Source organism: Eubalaena glacialis, chromosome X (genome assembly GCF_028564815.1).
Source record: "Eubalaena glacialis isolate mEubGla1 chromosome X, mEubGla1.1.hap2.+ XY, whole genome shotgun sequence".
NCBI classification, from domain to species: Eukaryota; Metazoa; Chordata; class Mammalia; order Artiodactyla; family Balaenidae; genus Eubalaena; species Eubalaena glacialis.
The window spans coordinates 109,833,341-109,850,757 of record NC_083736.1 but is presented as its reverse complement, the minus strand read 5'-3'; the positions used below and the strand labels follow the sequence as shown (position 1 = coordinate 109,850,757).

Here is a 17,417-nt window from a genome sequence, read left to right as displayed (position 1 = left end):
AACCCTTGGGTCACATGTGTTTGCAAATTTAGACTGTTTTGTTTTGTTTTAAATTTCAGAAAGATAATAGAGTGCATATATCATATATTATCTAACATCCCAGTGGGGTCTTGAGATATACCCCATAATCAAGCACCTTCATCTTTCTACAATAAACTGTGAATTTTTACACTAAGTGGATAAACATTATAAAATAACCTCACGTCAGTTCAAGGTCAGGTTTTGCCACCAAGTTAGTTACCAAAAACCCTTTTGGTTTTAAGAGCTTTGTTGATTTCAGGATTACAGAAAGGGATTGTGGACCCATTATCTAGTTACAGCTCCTCGAGGCTGAGTCTCGTTGGTCTTGGTATCATACCCCACCCCGCTTCCTGGCCTCCAGATCGCAGGTCTAGCACAGTGCCTGCACAGAGTAGATGTCCAATTAATACTTGTTGAATGATTAATCCATTTGCACCTCAGTCCCAGTGGATGGGAATAGGCATAAATTATAGGGTGCAGCCTAAAAAGAGCTCTTGAATCTGAGTTCTAATGATTTGCCTTTTTTTCTTCTACAAGTGGAGGGCAGCCAAAACAAAGCAAACTGGTTATTTGTTCAGGTAATGGGGAGTCAAGATGGAGTTCCAAAGGTCTGAACATTCCATGATTCCGGGCAGTTCTCGAGCAAGGACCACAGAGCTTACCTTTCTGAGGCCTCAGGAGAGCAAACAGTTGATTAGAAGCAGCTGCCCATTTTCAGGAAATTCTGTTGATTTTTCCTTCTTTACTTTCACCCCCTCAGCTCTTCCTCAAATAGGACTTCTCACTCCATCCTTACAGGGAACTTCTTCCCTGGGGGGCAGCGGTGAAGGTCACTATTCTGCTAACACTGGCCACAAATACAGCAAAGTGTGGCTGGAAGAACACCAGCTGTTAGGGGATCTGAGGGCTCGTCCTGGCCTTGCCGTGAACTTGCTGTAAGAGGGGACGAGTCCATACAATTCTCTAGGCCTCCGTTTTGCTATCTATCAAATGGGAATGATATGAGCTCCACCGAACTCCCTAACATGACTGTGACCAAGGTAGAGGGCAAGCGCTTCTTTAAATTCAAATGCTTTTCAAATGTAAGGTAGTTTTAGTGATACTGGTGACTTAGTTCATAAACCTGTCATCCAGATGAATGAATTCTTCCAGCGAGGACTCAGTTGATATTAGTTCCCCACCTGGTGAACTCTACCTGTCTTTGACCCCATTTATCCCCTCTGTGAGATCTGAGAACGACCATGTGTATGTATTTAGCAGCCTACCTTATGCAGGTCACGCTACGTACATACCTTATCTCATTGAATCCTCACAGCAGTCCTGTGTGGTCAGGACCATTATGATTCCCATTTAATAGATGAGGAAACCGAAGCACAGAGTGGCTAAAGAACTAGCCCAAGGTCACACAGTTTATAAGTAGCAGAGCCAAGGATATAATACAAAATGAATTATTCTCTGCTCCTTCAGCACTTTGTTTCTACCTCGCCTGTGGTCCTTAAGTCACAGTCTGTCTCTCCCTCACTAGACTATGCACTCCTGCAGGGTAGGGGCCATGTCATCTTATTTATCTCCCCAAAGTACTCAGTGAGTGTTAGAAAATGGAATGAGTTGGCGTGGCATAGAAATGGAATGGAAGGAAAGGGGAGGGAACTGGATGAAGTAACTGGTTGGCCTGGGATTTCCAGTCCCAGGGCACCTTGTCTTTCCAGCCAATTCCATGAGGCTTCAGGCCACCTCTTCTGGTCACTGCCATCAGAGAGTTATTTGAGAGTGTCAGGAAGAGCGAGTGTCTTTGCTTCCCGTCTTAAGGCAAAGACTGCTGTTGAGGCTCAGAAGAACATTCAGTGAATATCTGTGGAAACAGATGAACTGCTCAGTGAAAGGACTTATTTTCCATGTAAGAAACTGCCCTCTGACTTTTTTTCAGTCTCCACAAATGGCCCAGAGTGTCATAAGCACAGGCTATTCATGGAATTCTTCCTGAAAAATAAAAGCTGTGCAACATATTGGGAAGGGAGATAAGACAGAATATGAAACTCTTATGAAATAGAGCAAATAACGATAGGATTTGCCAGCTCAAATCAGGTTAGAGCTGCCCCAAAGTTAAGTGTCTTTAAAAATAGTAATAATCATCACTAGAACAAGAACTCGTATTTACTGAGTACTTACTGTGTGCCAGGCCCTGTGCAAAGTTCTTTGACTGTATTATCCTGGCTAATCCTTACAAAAATCCTATAAGACAGCTACTACTATGGTCCCCATTTTCCAGATAAGGAAACTGAGGTTTAGAGAGGTCAGTCAGTTTGTTCAAGTCACACAGCCATGAGTGGAAGAGCTGGGGTTAGAAGCCAGGCTAGTCTGATGACCAGGTTTTAATCACTATACTTCATCAGAACACATTTTAATTACATTTCAAATAAGACCAGGCGGGAGACAGGCATAGTTTAACCGCTGAGTGAGGATGTTCCCAGTAGCGTCTGGGACGGCATGGGTTACACCTTCATGCTCTTCAGCTTCTATTTCTCGAGAGGGGTTGCTGGCTGAGTGGCCCTGAAGAATGAGTCCTTGGAAATTTGTATTCACTCCTTCCATTCATTCTCTTTCATGCTTGGGTTTCTGAGGCAGGCACCCAGTCCCCCTACACTGCCCCACCAGGCTCCTGCCCAGCCCTTGGGTCCATTAGATTTCCAAGACTTGGTGTAAGGCTTGGGGGCCTCAGACTGAAAGAGATGTCCCTGTGAGCCAAGGTAAGGCGGCAGATGGAAAGCCAGATCCTTAGTGAGGCTCAAGAGAAATGTAACTACATTGCTGGACTTGTGTTAAGATTTATTGGTCCATTCCCACCACTTTTTACTTCTTCCACTTCCACCCCTGACAGCAGCCATCGGTTAGTGATCATTTTCAGCTGCAAATGGCAGACTCAACCCACTAATGGCAGAACTGAGAGCAAAGTGGAATCTGCTACCCCGAGCCATCATCCCAGCCGCTTAGACAGGGAAATTGTTTTTCAGGGTTTTACACTGCCATTTCTATTCACCCTTTAATGAATGCTTTCTGTCCATAAATGAAGCAGAGGTGGAAGAAGAGGTGAATAAATGCTAACGTAAATTGCAGTGGGTCAACCACAAATACAGGCTTTCAAAAAAAATAGTTCTTTTCTTTTTTTTTTAAGTCTAGGTTAAGGTGCTTGCTGATTTCTAAAGTACTTCCTGGGTTTGATTAGTGTGCCTGATGCATCAAAAATCGCTATTTCAAACCTTTATTTTGTAATTCGTGCATCAGGATAGAAGGTCTCTTTTCAAAGAAAAGATAAAGATCAGAATATCATGCGTGCTTTTCACCATTATCCGTCTCTTACTGACTCACCAGTCACATGCTAGGTAATGGATATTGAAATTGATATAAGCAGGCTCTGAAAAGCTATGGTTGACTTTTACTTTTAGCTTCTGGGCACACGAGTTTCTTTTTAGGTGTGATTCATATCTACGAGGAAAAATTGGCGAATGGTGGGAGAAATACTTTTCTTACTCATACTGTATTTGTGTGAGTAACAGCTGCACGGGTTTAGCATCTGTACCCCGGGTATTTTCTGTTATCGGGTGGAACGACCGTGCGGTCAGGCTAACCATCTTCCCACGTGCTATCTGTGCCATGTTGCTTTGCAGCTCGGCTTTGGATCGTTCCTTGGAATCATCGGATCAAACCTCGTGGAGAACAAACGGCAGATGGTAAGTTTTCATCGCTATAGAATCAAATTCTTCATCTGAAAAAGCTCAACATTTCTGTGGATAAGTGACACATTTCTTAAGGTTGCCCAAATTGTGCCACAAAAGAAACAGCTACTTTACTTTTCTCCTAAGCCTCCGGGGAACTTGTTTTAAAGTGACCCTGTGGTATGGGACTTGTTCTCACCCTGCCTGATGTTCCCTCAGTGGCCCAGCTAGTCTCCTTAAGTCACAGGGATGGAATAATCTGGATCTTGCCTTTTGCTTTTCTCCTCATTCGCAAAGGAGTGCGCCAGCCTATCCAGTCAGGCCAATTGTCCTCGCATCGGATGCCTTTGCTTCTTTGATTCCTGCTGCTGCAGCCCTGGCTCACTGGCGACCCTCACACCTTCCTCTCTGATGCATAATCTTGGAGAGGAGTTTTCGCAGAGGGTTCCTGCCTTTTAGGAGATTCCAATCTAGGGGACTTTAATTAACAGAACAAATATATTTAGGGCACAAGAAGACGAAATGAAATTACAAAGCCAACCTCAAGTATTCCCATTACCCATACATAGTTCAAAGCTAAGTATGTGTAAGGTTGAGAGGAAGGGTACGCATATAACAGGAGGTAAAACTCACAAAGTTCTATGTCCGAATGGGGGCCCGCAAGGGCAGGCTGTTGTATTTTCCTGCTTCAGCCTGAGAAGGCTTCCTAGAGGGCAAGAGAAGACGGTACAGACCGAATTGCAAGCATATTGCAGTTTTATGGGCTTGTAAATCAAGATGCCTGGTGAGTGGTCAGATGGTGGACTGATTAGGCTTCCCCGTACAAGTCACTGTGGCATCTAGACTGATGCTAGGGTCTATTTAACAGCAAGTTTAATCAGATAACGTAATAGCTCCAGGGACAGGGAACTCTAACCATGTGTTCTCCCCCCAGCAATGTAGGGAATCGCCCTCAGGGGGGTTCTAATAGTTCTCTTCTTCCATTTCACCTGGGCTCTCCGCTGCCAGTTGTGTTTGCACTTTGGGTTTAAATTATTCAAAATGACAGGGGAGTTCTAATTGTAGAGCTGATCATAGCATAGCTGATAATGCCAATTTCATGACATCTTTCATCCATTATTTACCAACTCTCTGTAGTGCTGTGAAGTGAGATTTATGGGGCGAGGTTTCTGAACAACTCCCAAAGGAGATCAGTATTACCTTCTAGCCTGTGAGATGGGAGGACCTTAGGGTGGCCTTGACTTTGATTTCCTCCTTCTCCCTGGGGAGCAGCTTAATGCCATGCTATTTCTCTACTTTACCCCCCAAACACCTCAAAGAGGGTGTTTTGAGGGTCAACACGGGCAGATGGTGGGCTTAGGCAGTACCTATCCCTGCCCCTGGTTACGCCTTGAAACACCTACCCCCACGTTGGGTTGTAGTATCGCCCTTGTAATAGAAGACAAATTATTAGGAAAATTTCTGTTATCTAACACGATCAGAGAAGAGGGCAGTCTGGTTCCAGCAAACATTTCTCTTACTTGAATTTTTTCGTACGTACCACACAGAGTTGATCAATTTCAGAGACTTCAACCCTTGTAAAATGTCTTTGACACCTAAGCCATAATAAGTTGAGTGTTCTCTTTCTTCAGTGGTGCAGGGCCATGTAGGGTTGTGCAGGGCCTCAGAATCATCCCTTCTTCATCATTGCCCACCATGAGGGCTTGGGAAGAACACTGGACTAGGAGTTGGTGGGCACAGGCTCTTCCATAGACTGGATAGTGACCTTGGACACACCACTTCCCCTCTCTGAGCCTCCAATTCCACAATAAATAAAATAGGGGGTGGGACTTCATGATGTCAAAGGTCTAACATTTTTCTGAGTCTGAGAATGGAAGAGCCATGCAGTCTAATTCCTCAGCCTCCTCTTCCTTGGGCGCTCATAGACTCATGGAGTGAATTTCTTAGCTTGCCCTGAAAATGTAAGAAGTGCTTCAATGGCCCCTTCTCTGCGTCCCCCTCCCCCTGCTCCCACTCATGCTGCGTGACTGAAAAGGGCATTCACACTTCACACGGGGTGGCAGGCCAGAGTTCTGCTTTGGCTGGCGGTCTCTTGGGGATCGCCTTGTCTCCAGAAGCAGCGAGAGTGGAAGGCTAACAGACACTTTTGCTTTGTCCCCCACCCCTACTCCCACAGCTGGTGGCTTCCATCGTCTTTATCAGCTTTGGTGTGATTGCAGCCTTTTGTTGTGCCATAGTCGATGGGGTCTTCGCTGCCAGACACATTGTGAGTATTTTTAGTCCTGGGTTAAAGTAAATGGGCAATACAACAAGGCTTCATCGAGTGTGTGTGTGCCGGGTGTGTGCTAAGGGCTGTGAGGGGTACAGGAGAGGGAGGTGACATCACCGGCCTCAAGGAGGTGATGTCAAAATGAGGACATCCCTGGACACACACGGGCATCTAGAGAAATTGGTCTAAGCTGGGCATATAAACTCTAAGTGCCCAAGTGGTCTACCTTGGATCAGAGCAGGCTTCCCAGTGGTGGAGGGGTTGGAGCTAAGCCTTTGTTGACATGGGGGTGAGATTTGGAAAAGTCAGAGACAAGGGCCAGGGGACTGGCTTGGAATTGGTGTTGGGAGTGAGGAGGTAGGGAGAGAGCCGCAGGAAGCCACATGACTTCCTGAGAGCCTTGGAGGTGGCAGTAGCTGACCTCCCCCACCCCCAACAGTGACAAGAGCAGCCCATGAGGACAGACACCTTTTCTAGGATACCTGAACTTCGCTGTCTTCATGGCTGGAGAGGAGTGATGTGATTGGGATCCGGAGAAAGCCCCAGAGCTGGAGGTCTCCAAACCGAGCCCAGTCCTGGAGTTGAGGCGCCAAATGCTTCCTGTTCTGGAGAAGCTGTGCCTCGAGTAAGGCTACTTTACTCCTGAAACCCAAACCTGTGCTCCTTCTTGGAGAAGCCTGGGATTCGGGTCCTTCCCACAGGGCTCCCTGCAGGAGCCCTCACCCCTCGGTCGGCGCTTTCCATCTCTTATGATTCCAGATATCTGGCCTAGGGCCACCTTCTCCATTGGGCTCAGTAGACAACAGTGCCTGTGACCCATGGACTTTCAGGGTCCCAGAAAAATATGATCATTTCTTTTCAAATCAGAGGAAAAATGATGAACTTTTAGGCCAAGAAAAAAGTTTTCACACATAATAGAAATTTGTCTTTATACCAATGCAGTCATAAGATATAATCAAAATAAATGAAATACCATTTTCAACAATTTTTAATGGAGGAAGCTGTCCACAAAAGGCAAAAGGCAAAAGTCCCAGGGAGGTCATAGTATAGCCCTGATCTGGCCCACAAACCCAAATCCAAGCAAGCCAAGCAGCTTACTGAGCTGCCACAAAAACCTCAGAGACTCATTTTTTCCCCCAAGTGAACCAACATTGAAAATGAAAACATCCTATGAACTAGTTGGAATTATATGTTTTCTAAAACAATTGAATTAGAGAAAAATTGTATTATCAGAATATCGTGTGGATCAATCATATTTTATTCCATTTCAGTCGCTGGCTAATAGTGCAGGTCACCCTGAGGGAGTGTCCTGGGTATGGATGGATCTGGGAAAGGATGATTTGCAACATTATTATTTCAATCCCAACTTGCTCTTGGACTCTTCTCCTAGACATAAGAGTCAGTCCCTCATTTGCCAAGATTAGTGGAATTCCTATGGTCAGTGCTGGCATGTCAGGAGATAATTAGTGGGCAGGGGGAAAAGTATGGGATGGAAGAGAGAAGCTTTTTGCCCAGTTTTCTTTTGGGGTCAGGAATACGTCGGCCCCCATATCAGACTCATCCCTTTTGAGTTTAGCTGAGAGAGCCATCTTTTTCTTCATCTTTTTCTTTTTGAAAAGGCAAGTGACACAACAGGAACTTGTAACATCCACTCTCCTACCACCCTAACATAGCAATTCTATTGCATATGCAATTTTTGCATATTACCCTCTGAGTATATACCTATTTTTGTAGCATGCTTGTAGACAATCATAGTATGTGTGCTATTTTGTTTCAACAGGCGCCATCTTAATAACAATAATTCCTTGTTTTTGTGTAGTGAATTTAGTGTTTCAATGTGCCTTAACATCTATTATCTCATTTGAGACCCACAGCAATCCTGTGAGATATGTAGGGCAGGTGTTATTATCCCCATTTGACAAGCACTCTTCACTCTGAGGCAGTCTCCATGGCAACATAGGCCTAGTGGCCAAGAAGCCTGCAGTAGATTTTCATGGCATCATGAGCTAAAATGGCTTCCTCCTTTTCCCTCCTCCTCCCACTCCTAATGTTTTTTTTTAAAACATCTTTATTGAGATATAGTTCACGTCCCATATAATTTACCCATCTGAAGCATATAATTCAGTGGCTTTTAGTACATTCACATCCCCCAAACAGCCCCATACCCTTTAGCTATCACTTCCCTATTCCCCCTGTTCCCCCAAGTCCTAGGCAACCACTAATCTACTTTCTCTATAGATTTCCCTATATTAATTAACATTTCCTGTTAATGGCATCATATCATATGTAGTCTTTTGCAACCTGACTTTTTTTACTTAGTATGTTTTCCAGATTTATCCATATTGTAGCATGTATCATTGCTTCCTTTCTTTTTATGGTCTAATAATATTCCATTGTATTGATATACCACATTTTGGTTATCCATTCACAAGTTGATGGACATTTGGGTTGTTTCCACCTCTTGGCTGTTATCAGTAATGCTGCTATAAACATTTGTGTTCAAGTTTCTATGTGGACATATGTTTTCATTTCCTTTGAGTATATACCTATGATTGGAAGTACTGGGTCATATGGTAACTACGTCTAACCTTTTGATGAACTGCCCATTTCCCAAAGTGACTGTACCGTTTTACATTCGCAGTGGAAGTATCTGAGTGTGCCAGTCTCTCCACATCCTTGCCAACTCCCGTTATTATCCGACTTTTTAATTCTAGCCATCCTAGTAGGTATGAAGTGGTTTCTCATTGTGGTTTTGATTTGCATTTCCCTGACTCCTAAACTCCTCAAGGTTTTGATCACTGGCCTCAGCCAAAGGCAATGGGAGAAAAATCCAAATTATATTTATTGGAAGTTTCTTCCAGCTTCTGAGTCTAGGCCGTCTGTACCTCCTGCCGTTAGTGGCTTGCAGTAGAGCATTTGATTCGGGAGGTTGGGGTAAGGCTGGCTGAGTCTTTGAGAACACCTTTCTGCCTACACTGTACCTGTCCTAAGACATCTGCCAGCCCTCACTGGTACCCAGACAGTTTTGAGGGAGAAGGCTTTATTAATCTATGGTGATGTCTGTTGGCCAGTTTAAATGAAAGGCACATTTGGACCCCAGCACCGCTCGGGTGGGTTAGAGCCAGCCTTTCCTGTTGTTGGGGCCCTTTAACCTCCTGGTGCCCTGTCCTTTGGCTTGGGGGCATATGCGCTTCCCCTTAAGACCTACCTCCTGACCCCCCTCTAAATGTGTCTCATTCCTTCTCTCTCTTGTCTCCAGTTTCCTTCCTTTCCCCTCCCCGAATATAGCAATTAACTAGCTGGGAAAATCCCTTTCCCTCCTGGTGCCACAGTCTCTCCTCTTCCACGTGGATGTGGTAGTAACTTAGTTGCCTCTCAGGGTTAACATGAGGATGGTATGAAATAATGGGTGTGAACGCGCCCTGAGACGGCCTCGCCCAGAGCACACTGACACTCAGTAGAAAGCAGTCTCGTGGCCAGCCCTCCACTCCGGAGCTGCTAGCCCTTCGGATGTAAAAGGCTGCCTCGGCTAAGTGGCCTTTTCTTACCTCCCAGTCACATGGGCTTGTTCCTCCCCTGGGGCCTCAGTGCACAAGAGCAGCCAGAGGCAGCATATGGGCGACCATCACCCACACACGTCTGTCTCCATTTAGGCAGTTGGTGGCTGAATGCTCTTTGCAGAACCAGGAGGTCAGGAGGGCTACGACCAGCACATCAAGCCTCCCCTTCGGCAGGATGATGATGACTTCTGCCACTGCCCAGACTCGGAAAATAAACCCTGCCGGCAGTGACCATAAGAACCCTCATTCCTTTCCAGCCTGACTCCAGGCTGAGCCCACAGGGCAGTGTACTTTCAGAGCACGGAGCAGTCAGGACGTTCATGTAGAAGCAGCTGATGGAAGGGGCAGCAGGCAGGGAGGCAGGAGGCACTTTGGGTGTCAGGTACAGGAGATGCTCAACCACATATGTGGGGAAAAGCAGCCACCAGGATTATTGAAAACGGCGAGAGAAGTGGGTTTAGGGGGAAGGAGGGGCAATAGATAAACTCCCTCTGCCAAGGTGCTTTTGGCCAAGTTCCAAAGGTCAGTTTGCATAAACTGCTTGTCCTGTGCTAACCTGCTTTTGGTCGAAGCCCCCTACCAGTCAGGGGATGTTTAGTGTCCCCCAGAAAGTGGGCAGCATCCCCTGACTGACAGTTTCCAGGTAGCACTGGATTGCATCTGTCTGTTCTACCCCAGCCCCTGTGTCTGAGAGCTCCCTCACCAGGAAGCTGCCCAAGCCAGCAGGGTGAGTCAACTGTCCTTGAGCCCCATGTTAGTTTCCTGGGCTTCAGTGGTATTTTTGGAGTTCACTGTCTTTAATCTGTGTAGTTGAGTGAAAATGGCTCATAGTTCAGTTGAGTTAAAATCTCCAGCAGGCTCCATGGCTACCCACCCCACTGGGGCTCGCTTCCTGAGCTCTTCCTTCTGAAAAAGCTGTGGCAATGACAGCAGGGTGTACGCGTCAGCCAGCCCTGGTCCTGTCCCCAGGTGATGATGGATCCTCGTTGTTGGAGCTGGCCTCCCTCCGACTGGGAGTGTGATGTTGCAATAACTTGGAGTTTTGACTTTTGTTCCCTGGGGACTCTTTGCAAAGAGACAAAGACTAGAAATAAAAGAAGACCAGAGTGGAAATTTCAAGAAACCCACTTCTCAGTCAATTTCCTAATTTCTCATTAACCAAGTGGCCCAATAGAAAGCAGTTATTAGAACATTTTTTTTTTAAATGTGTATTAACCTGCCAATCTTTTCTTTTTTTTATAAATTTATTTATTTATTTTTGGCTGTGTTGGGTCTTCGTTTCTGTGCGAGGGCTTTCCCTAGTTGTGGCAAGCGGGGTCCACTCTTCATCGCGGTGCGCGGGCCTCTCACTATCGCGGCCTCTCTTGTTGCGGAGCACAGGCTCCAGACGCACAGGCTCAGTAGTTGTGGCTCACGGGCCCAGTCGCCCCGCGGCATGTGGGATCTTCCCAGACCAGGGCTCGAACCCGTGTCCCCTGCATTGGCAGGCAGACTCTCAACCGCTGCGCCACCAGGGAAGCCCAGAACATTTTTATCTCATCCTCACATTCTCAGGCTCCCTAGATGGGCAGCTTTCAGAAATCAACCCAACCCACTACCTGCTCTGGGGTGTGTGTGTGTGTATGTGTGTGTGTGTGTGTGTGTGTGTGTGTATTCAAATCTTTTATTACCAGTCAGAGCACTTGCTGCCCTATTTTCCAAAGCCAAAACCCATTTGGTTTGGTGTTTCCGTTTCCAGGATCTGAAACCACTCTATGCTAACCGGTGCCACTATGTGCCCAAGACATCCCAGAAGGAAGCTGAGGAGGTAAGAGCCAGAAGGAGGCTGCACGTCTTACCTTTGGGGAAAGTCTCCTGTTCTGCCTGGAACCCCCTTTCTTTTACTCTTTTTCCCGGGCCTACAGCTTGCTATAAGGTATGTTTAGTTGATTTGTTCAGTGGGTCAGAGCACAGTGCTAATGGGGCCACGGTCATAGGTTAGAGCCTCATGAGGCCTAATCAGATTTACTTTGTTCTGTGGCCACAGGCTGCCCCTCTGACCCCAGCAGGCAGCCTCTCAGTGTGTGGCTTTGATCCCGAGAGGGACAGATGAAGAGTACAGAGGCCACAGGGTAGGTCTCTCCCCCATGTCTGTGGATGATGGTTCAGCTGCCTGGACTTGATGTCCAGCTGGAAGAAAAGTGGGAGCCCCACCAAGGCAGCAGGCCTGGACCGGGGAGGCAGAGTCTGAGTCCCACACGTGGGAGGGGTCAGGAAGTCAAACGAGGGTCACTGAGAAGCCTGGTCCACTTTGAGGCTCTGGGGAGGCCTGGGCTGGTGGCCTGGCCCCTGTCATGACACGCCCGGAGGCCAGTCTGATGATGCTTGAGTGGACACGTGAGGGTGTGTCTCTCCTGCCCCGCTGCCCCGCACGGCTCTCCTTGGGTTCCTTGTTGCCTCACACAGAAGCAGAGGCAGTGGGCGGTGAGGTGAAGCTCGGTTCCAGGTCATTTTTGGAGAGCTTTCATTTCAGCTCACAATCACCTCTCTCCAATCCAGAGAGCCCTTTAATATAAAACTCTGCCATGTGCTTCTAGCAACCTCGACCATTTGGTTCTCTATTAACTTCAGATTGAAAGTCAATGCCCCCCCCCCAGAGAATAGTTAGAAAAATGGTAAACTTGTGACTGTTAGAAAAAAGTGGCGGGCTTCCCTGGTGGCGCAGTGGTTGAGAATCTGCCTGCCAATGCAGGGGACACGGGTTCGAGCCCTGGTCTGGGAATATCCCACATGCCGTGGAGCAACTAGGCCTGTGAGCCACAGCTACTGAGCCTGTGCGTCTGGAGCCTGTGCTCCGCAACAAGAGAGGCCGCAATAGTGAGAGGCCCACGCACCGCGATGAAGAGTGGCCCCCGCTCGCCGCAACTAGAGAAAGCCCTCGCACAGAAACGAAGACCCAACACAGCCAAAAATAAATAAATAAATTAATTAATTTTTAAAAAACTTCAAAAAAAAGAACCAGGCCTTAAAAAAAAAAAAGAAAAAAAAGAAAAAGGTGGCAAGTGGATATAAAATGGTGACTGCATTGCATAACTTCAGGGGAAGCTGTTTTCCTTAACATACGGTGTGAACAGTGCCATCCACTTGCCCCATTTTCCTTACCCAGTCACTAGTTTACCATTTTTCTAACTATTCTCGGGTTAGAAAGGAGTAGAAAGATGTGTGTGCCAACAGCTTATCAGAAAGGCATGAGCTTTTGGATGAAGGACCCAATATAGAAAAAAGTGCGTGTTTACCACCAATATTCTCTATAACACAGTGAAACAAATTTACAAGCACTTCATTGCATCCATATGGGGCGGGGGAGAGCCTGGAAGATTTCTCACAAATAAGAGACGATAAATGGAAGTTAATTTTTACATCTTTTTTGCAAACTCGAGATGTGTAAAATGTCATTGCTTTTCTCTGGATTTCATCGTGTTCGCATTCTTGTGTTAACTTGGTGACTGTAAAAATGTTAATAATGACTTCCATAGGTTCACTTGTAACCCTGGTCCCCCTAACCCTATTTTTCCTATGTAAGGTCATAAGTTCCTCAACCAAAAATTCTCCTTCCGCGAGGGTTATGAGGAACCTTACCCAGGCAGCTCGAGAGGTACTATTGTACTTCAGAGTGCATGTGATGGCCCCTCTGTCTTCCTTCCCATCTGGTCCCCTTTTCCCCATACCCTGATTTCCCGCCTCTTGTATCCTCATTTCCTACCATCCATTTGTTCTTCTGTCCGTCCTTCCATCCGTCCTTCCTCCTCTCCATCTCCACCCTTCAGGGATGGGGCCCTGAGGGCTGTGGCTGAGGCTGCACGTGAGCCCAGCTCCCCAGTGACTTGCCTCACACACGAGTTCAGCCAGCCACCTGCCCAGCCCCATCCTGCCCGTGCATTGGTGTGTTCATTTCACAGCCATCCTTACCGTCTCCATCAGTCACTAACTCACAGTGCCAATCCCAGAGGGTCCCGCCTCCCATCCAGTGCCAGCTAACCTCCTCACTGTGGTGTGTCCCCAGGTGAACTGCCCTCACCTCAGCCGTGGATTCTGCACACCTCGCATCCGGGGCAACACCTGCTTCTGCTGTGACCTCTACAACTGCGGCAAGTGAGTGCCGAGCCCCTGATGGTTTGACCACAGTGGGCACGAGCAGGGCTAGGGTGGGGGAAGGGCGCACGGTAGGGATCAGAGAAGTAGAAGACATTGGTCTTCAAAGGATTTCAGCTGACATGCATTACCTGCCTTCTCTGTGCCAGGCATCATGCTAGGTGCTGTCAAGTATCTGATCTCATTCAATTCTTACCTATGATGTATGTAGAATTATTATCCCCATTTTACAGATGATAAGACTGAGGCTCAGAGGAAACAGACAGGTAGTTCAAGGTGACACAGAGTTCGAAAATGGTAGAGGTTGGGTTCACACTCAGTTGTGTCTAAGTCCAAGTTCAACAACATTCAACAAATAGCCTGACTCTGTTCCAGACGCTAGAGATTCAGCAGCAAACAAAACAAAATTCCTTGCCCTCACAGAACTTAGATTTTGGTGCTAGTTCTGCTACAACCACTCTGGCGCTCTGCCCTTCAATTGTTAAAACATCATTTATTCTCTTTCAAGACATATTTAGGTGCCAGGAATACAGAGAGTCTTGCGGAGAAACTCGCAGACTAGCAGGGATGACCGACCTGTGAGCCATTGATTACAGTCTAGTGTGAGAAGTGCGGTGCAGACCTGGGGATGTACCGGAGACCCTCTCTATGCAAATGACTGGAAGTCAGAGTCGCTGGGGGCAAAGAGGGGGGGCGTGTCAAGGAGGAGGGGATGTGGGAGCTGAGACTTAAAGGATAAGGAGGGAGTTAGGAAACAAACCCAAGTGGGGTGGAGGTGGGCAGGGTCTTCCCAGAAGTTGTGGGGGAGGTGAGGGCAGAGCGCTGGTCACAGATCAGATCACGGAGGGCTCACTGGCCATAGGAATGCCTCTGGACTTGACCCTGTGAGCAACTGGGAGCCATTGAAGGGTATAGCGTGGAAGATGGATTTGAGTGGTTAGAGACTGGAGGCTACTAGGGGGCCACGGCAAGAGTCCAGGCCAAAGGGAACAGAGCCTAGATTAAGTTGGTTTGGGGATGGTGGAAAGCAAGGAGTACTTTTAAGAGCAATTTAGAAGGTGGAATAGACAGGAATGCGTGAGCAGGTGATGCAGAGCATAAGTGAATGGCCCTGTACGCGGGGTCTGTCAGCCAGTGCCTGCCATGCACGTATTTTCTTTCAGCTCTCAGTGCAGGGTTGCTGGGGAGGGGGAGGGCGGAAGGGAGGGAGGAGTTGGCAGAAGGGGCCCGGATGGAGCTAGGTCCAGAGGGGTCAGCTGGGTGCACCCCTCCTCACTCACACTCCCTACTCATGGTTTTGGGGGGCCAGTTTCTCCGGTTTGAGGATTAAAGACCTGACAGACCAGAGGCAGTGGGGCGGGGGGAGGAGATGGGGAACTCACGCCAGCCCTTTTACTTTCTTTGCTAGCACTGGTCTCATTTCGGTCTCATTTCATTAAAAGGTTTGGCGGTGGAGGAAGAGAAACTTAAAGACTCAAATGAGGTTTGGGGATTATCTGGGAGATTCAATTATTCATGTTGTAATAATAACTAACACTTGTAAAGGACTTCCCTCCTTAGCGGTGATGGAGAGCTGGCTATAATTGTACTCCCTGAGCCCATCCTTCCAAAAATGATCAAAGGAATGTAAAATAGGTCCTAGGGCAATTGGGGTTAGTTTGCTATCTTTCCTCTTGCCTCCCCGTGTCCATCCCCCTCCCCCTGCTCAGTCCTCCCCTCTGTTTTTACCCCCTCCCTCCTTTTGACACCCTGTCCTCTGGCCAGCTCTCCTCTCCCCTCTCCTTTCCCTTTCCGTTCTGAGATCCCAGGAGGAGAGAGGAGGCCCGCTGAGAGGGCTGAGAAGTGATTCCTTATGGGCACACCTTTCTCTCCACAATTAGGTATGTTTCTGAAAAAGGTCTGAATAAACTAAATCCTACTTTAAATTCCATTTAGCTGAGCCCTTAGGTGAATTTTTTTTTAAGTGGAGACTCAGGCCCAATTTATCTTCCTGTCAATCTGAACTTCATAATAACTGACTTTCTTAAAGCAAGTCATGCCAGGATTGTCTTCAAGGCCCTAAAGGAATTCTATGAGGAGCTCTGCTAAACTCTGGGCTCCCTAAAGGCAGCGAACACAACTTCATCTTATCTGTATCCTCAGGCCCCGGCACAGGACCGGGCTTGAATGAAAGACCTGATGACAAGGGAGTGACATGTGTTGAAAAGGATCAAAAAGAGGAACACCCTTTTCCCCAGGAAAATAAACTATTGGACCAGACAACTAAGAGGGTTCATGGGGACACTGCCCCTAACGACCTTTGAGCTGGAAACGCTGTTCACCTACCTGATGCCTGGGGACCAGCCTCAGGCGGCGATCGAGGCCTTGCCCAGGTCTGTAGCGTTGAGATTCCAAGGGCAAAGCCACTAGAAAAGCACTTACTGAGCTTTTCATCAGGAAACAGTCCCATGCGGTCAGAAAGCAAGGCCGCGAGACTTAAGAGGTGATGATCCTACAATAGAAGGAAAAGAGTTTCCTTGACCCGAGACTTTCTCCAGCCAGCTCGAAGGAGACCTAATCTCCAGGCCTAAATATAGCTAGCTGCAAGCATTCTGAGGCTCGGAGACTTTAATTTTGCCGAATGCGTATTTTTTTTCCTCACACGAAGCCTATTTTTAATCAATTGCCAGCTCCTCTAGTCCATTTCCTGGAAAGGAGGCCAAGAAAAAAAAAAGTGGGAACAAAAACATCAGGCAGTCATTTGTACAGCGCTACGGAAACAGAGTTTCTGCTGTCCCCTCGAAGCCACAGACCTTCTTTGACGTCAGGGGCAGCGAGGTTTTAATACCAAACATAGATGATTCCATTTCACCCTGTGCAGGAAGGTGGTTTCTCTAGGACGCAGCTCTGCAGCAGCTGCCTTTCAGCCTTCACTCAGCTTTGGAGAGGTCAAGTCAATATCACTGGTTTTCGGTGTGTAACCTAAAGGAAGCGAAAGGAAATGGGGGTGGTTTGTGAACTGCTGCAGCTGGTGATGAATAAAATGAAAGATGATAGCTCACTTTCATCCATTCCTCCCTTTGCCAAGCTTTTATTGAGCTCCTACTGTGTGCCAGGGACTGTTCTAGAAGAATAGATATCCTTAAAATAACATTTTGCCCTTAAGGAACCCAATTTACCAGGGAGATTATGGGGAGGGGGGTTTAGACCGATACACAGAATACACGCAGTGAGAGAAAGATGCACAGAGGCTGCCCACCAAGAGTTGGTGAATAGTTCCAGGCCCTTATCGAAGAGCAGAAGGGTGCCCTTTGGCTGTATCCAAGATCTGTTGCCTCCTACTCTGTCGAATGCGGACTGAAACACAGAGAGGTTATCTATTTCTCCAGGCACACCCAGCAAGTTGGGAGCAAGGGGGTAAAAGCCCGCACTGGGTAATCAATCTTATGATCAATGCAATGATCCGTCTTTGAACTCAGTTACTCATTCACCAAGTATCTATTGATGACCCATAACGTTTCTACCACCCAGCTAGGAGGCAGTGAGGGAGACACAAAAGAAGTGTAAGAGATGACCTTGCCCTCCAGAGGTTAGAATTTAGACGGAGCCATCGTGTCCACCTTGGCCTTGGTTGTAGCTTTAGCACCCGGCACGGTACTCAGCACTGGGTAGGCTCTCAGTAAATATCAGATGAAATGAATAGCTGAATTATTGACATATGCAACGTGCCAAACTAAGAAGAAC

General features: G+C 47.2%; 1 protein-coding gene across 3 annotated transcripts in view; it reads left to right on the top strand.

Annotated features, from left to right (window-relative positions):
* The window catches only part of TMEM255A (transmembrane protein 255A), a 46,768-nt gene that overhangs the window by 11,686 nt on the left and 17,665 nt on the right, over nt 1-17,417 (top strand). For 2 of the 3 annotated variants that reach the window (XM_061178625.1, XM_061178624.1), the window contains exons 3-6: nt 3,687-3,749; nt 5,911-6,000; nt 11,302-11,370; nt 13,606-13,694. In XM_061178625.1, the coding sequence (XP_061034608.1) occupies nt 3,687-3,749; nt 5,911-6,000; nt 11,302-11,370; nt 13,606-13,694 (311 nt within the window). Of the gene's footprint in view, nt 1-3,686; nt 3,750-5,910; nt 6,001-11,301; nt 11,371-13,125; nt 13,198-13,605; nt 13,695-17,417 lie in introns of all 3 variants that reach the window. The other variant, XM_061178626.1, reaches the window with a different exon arrangement.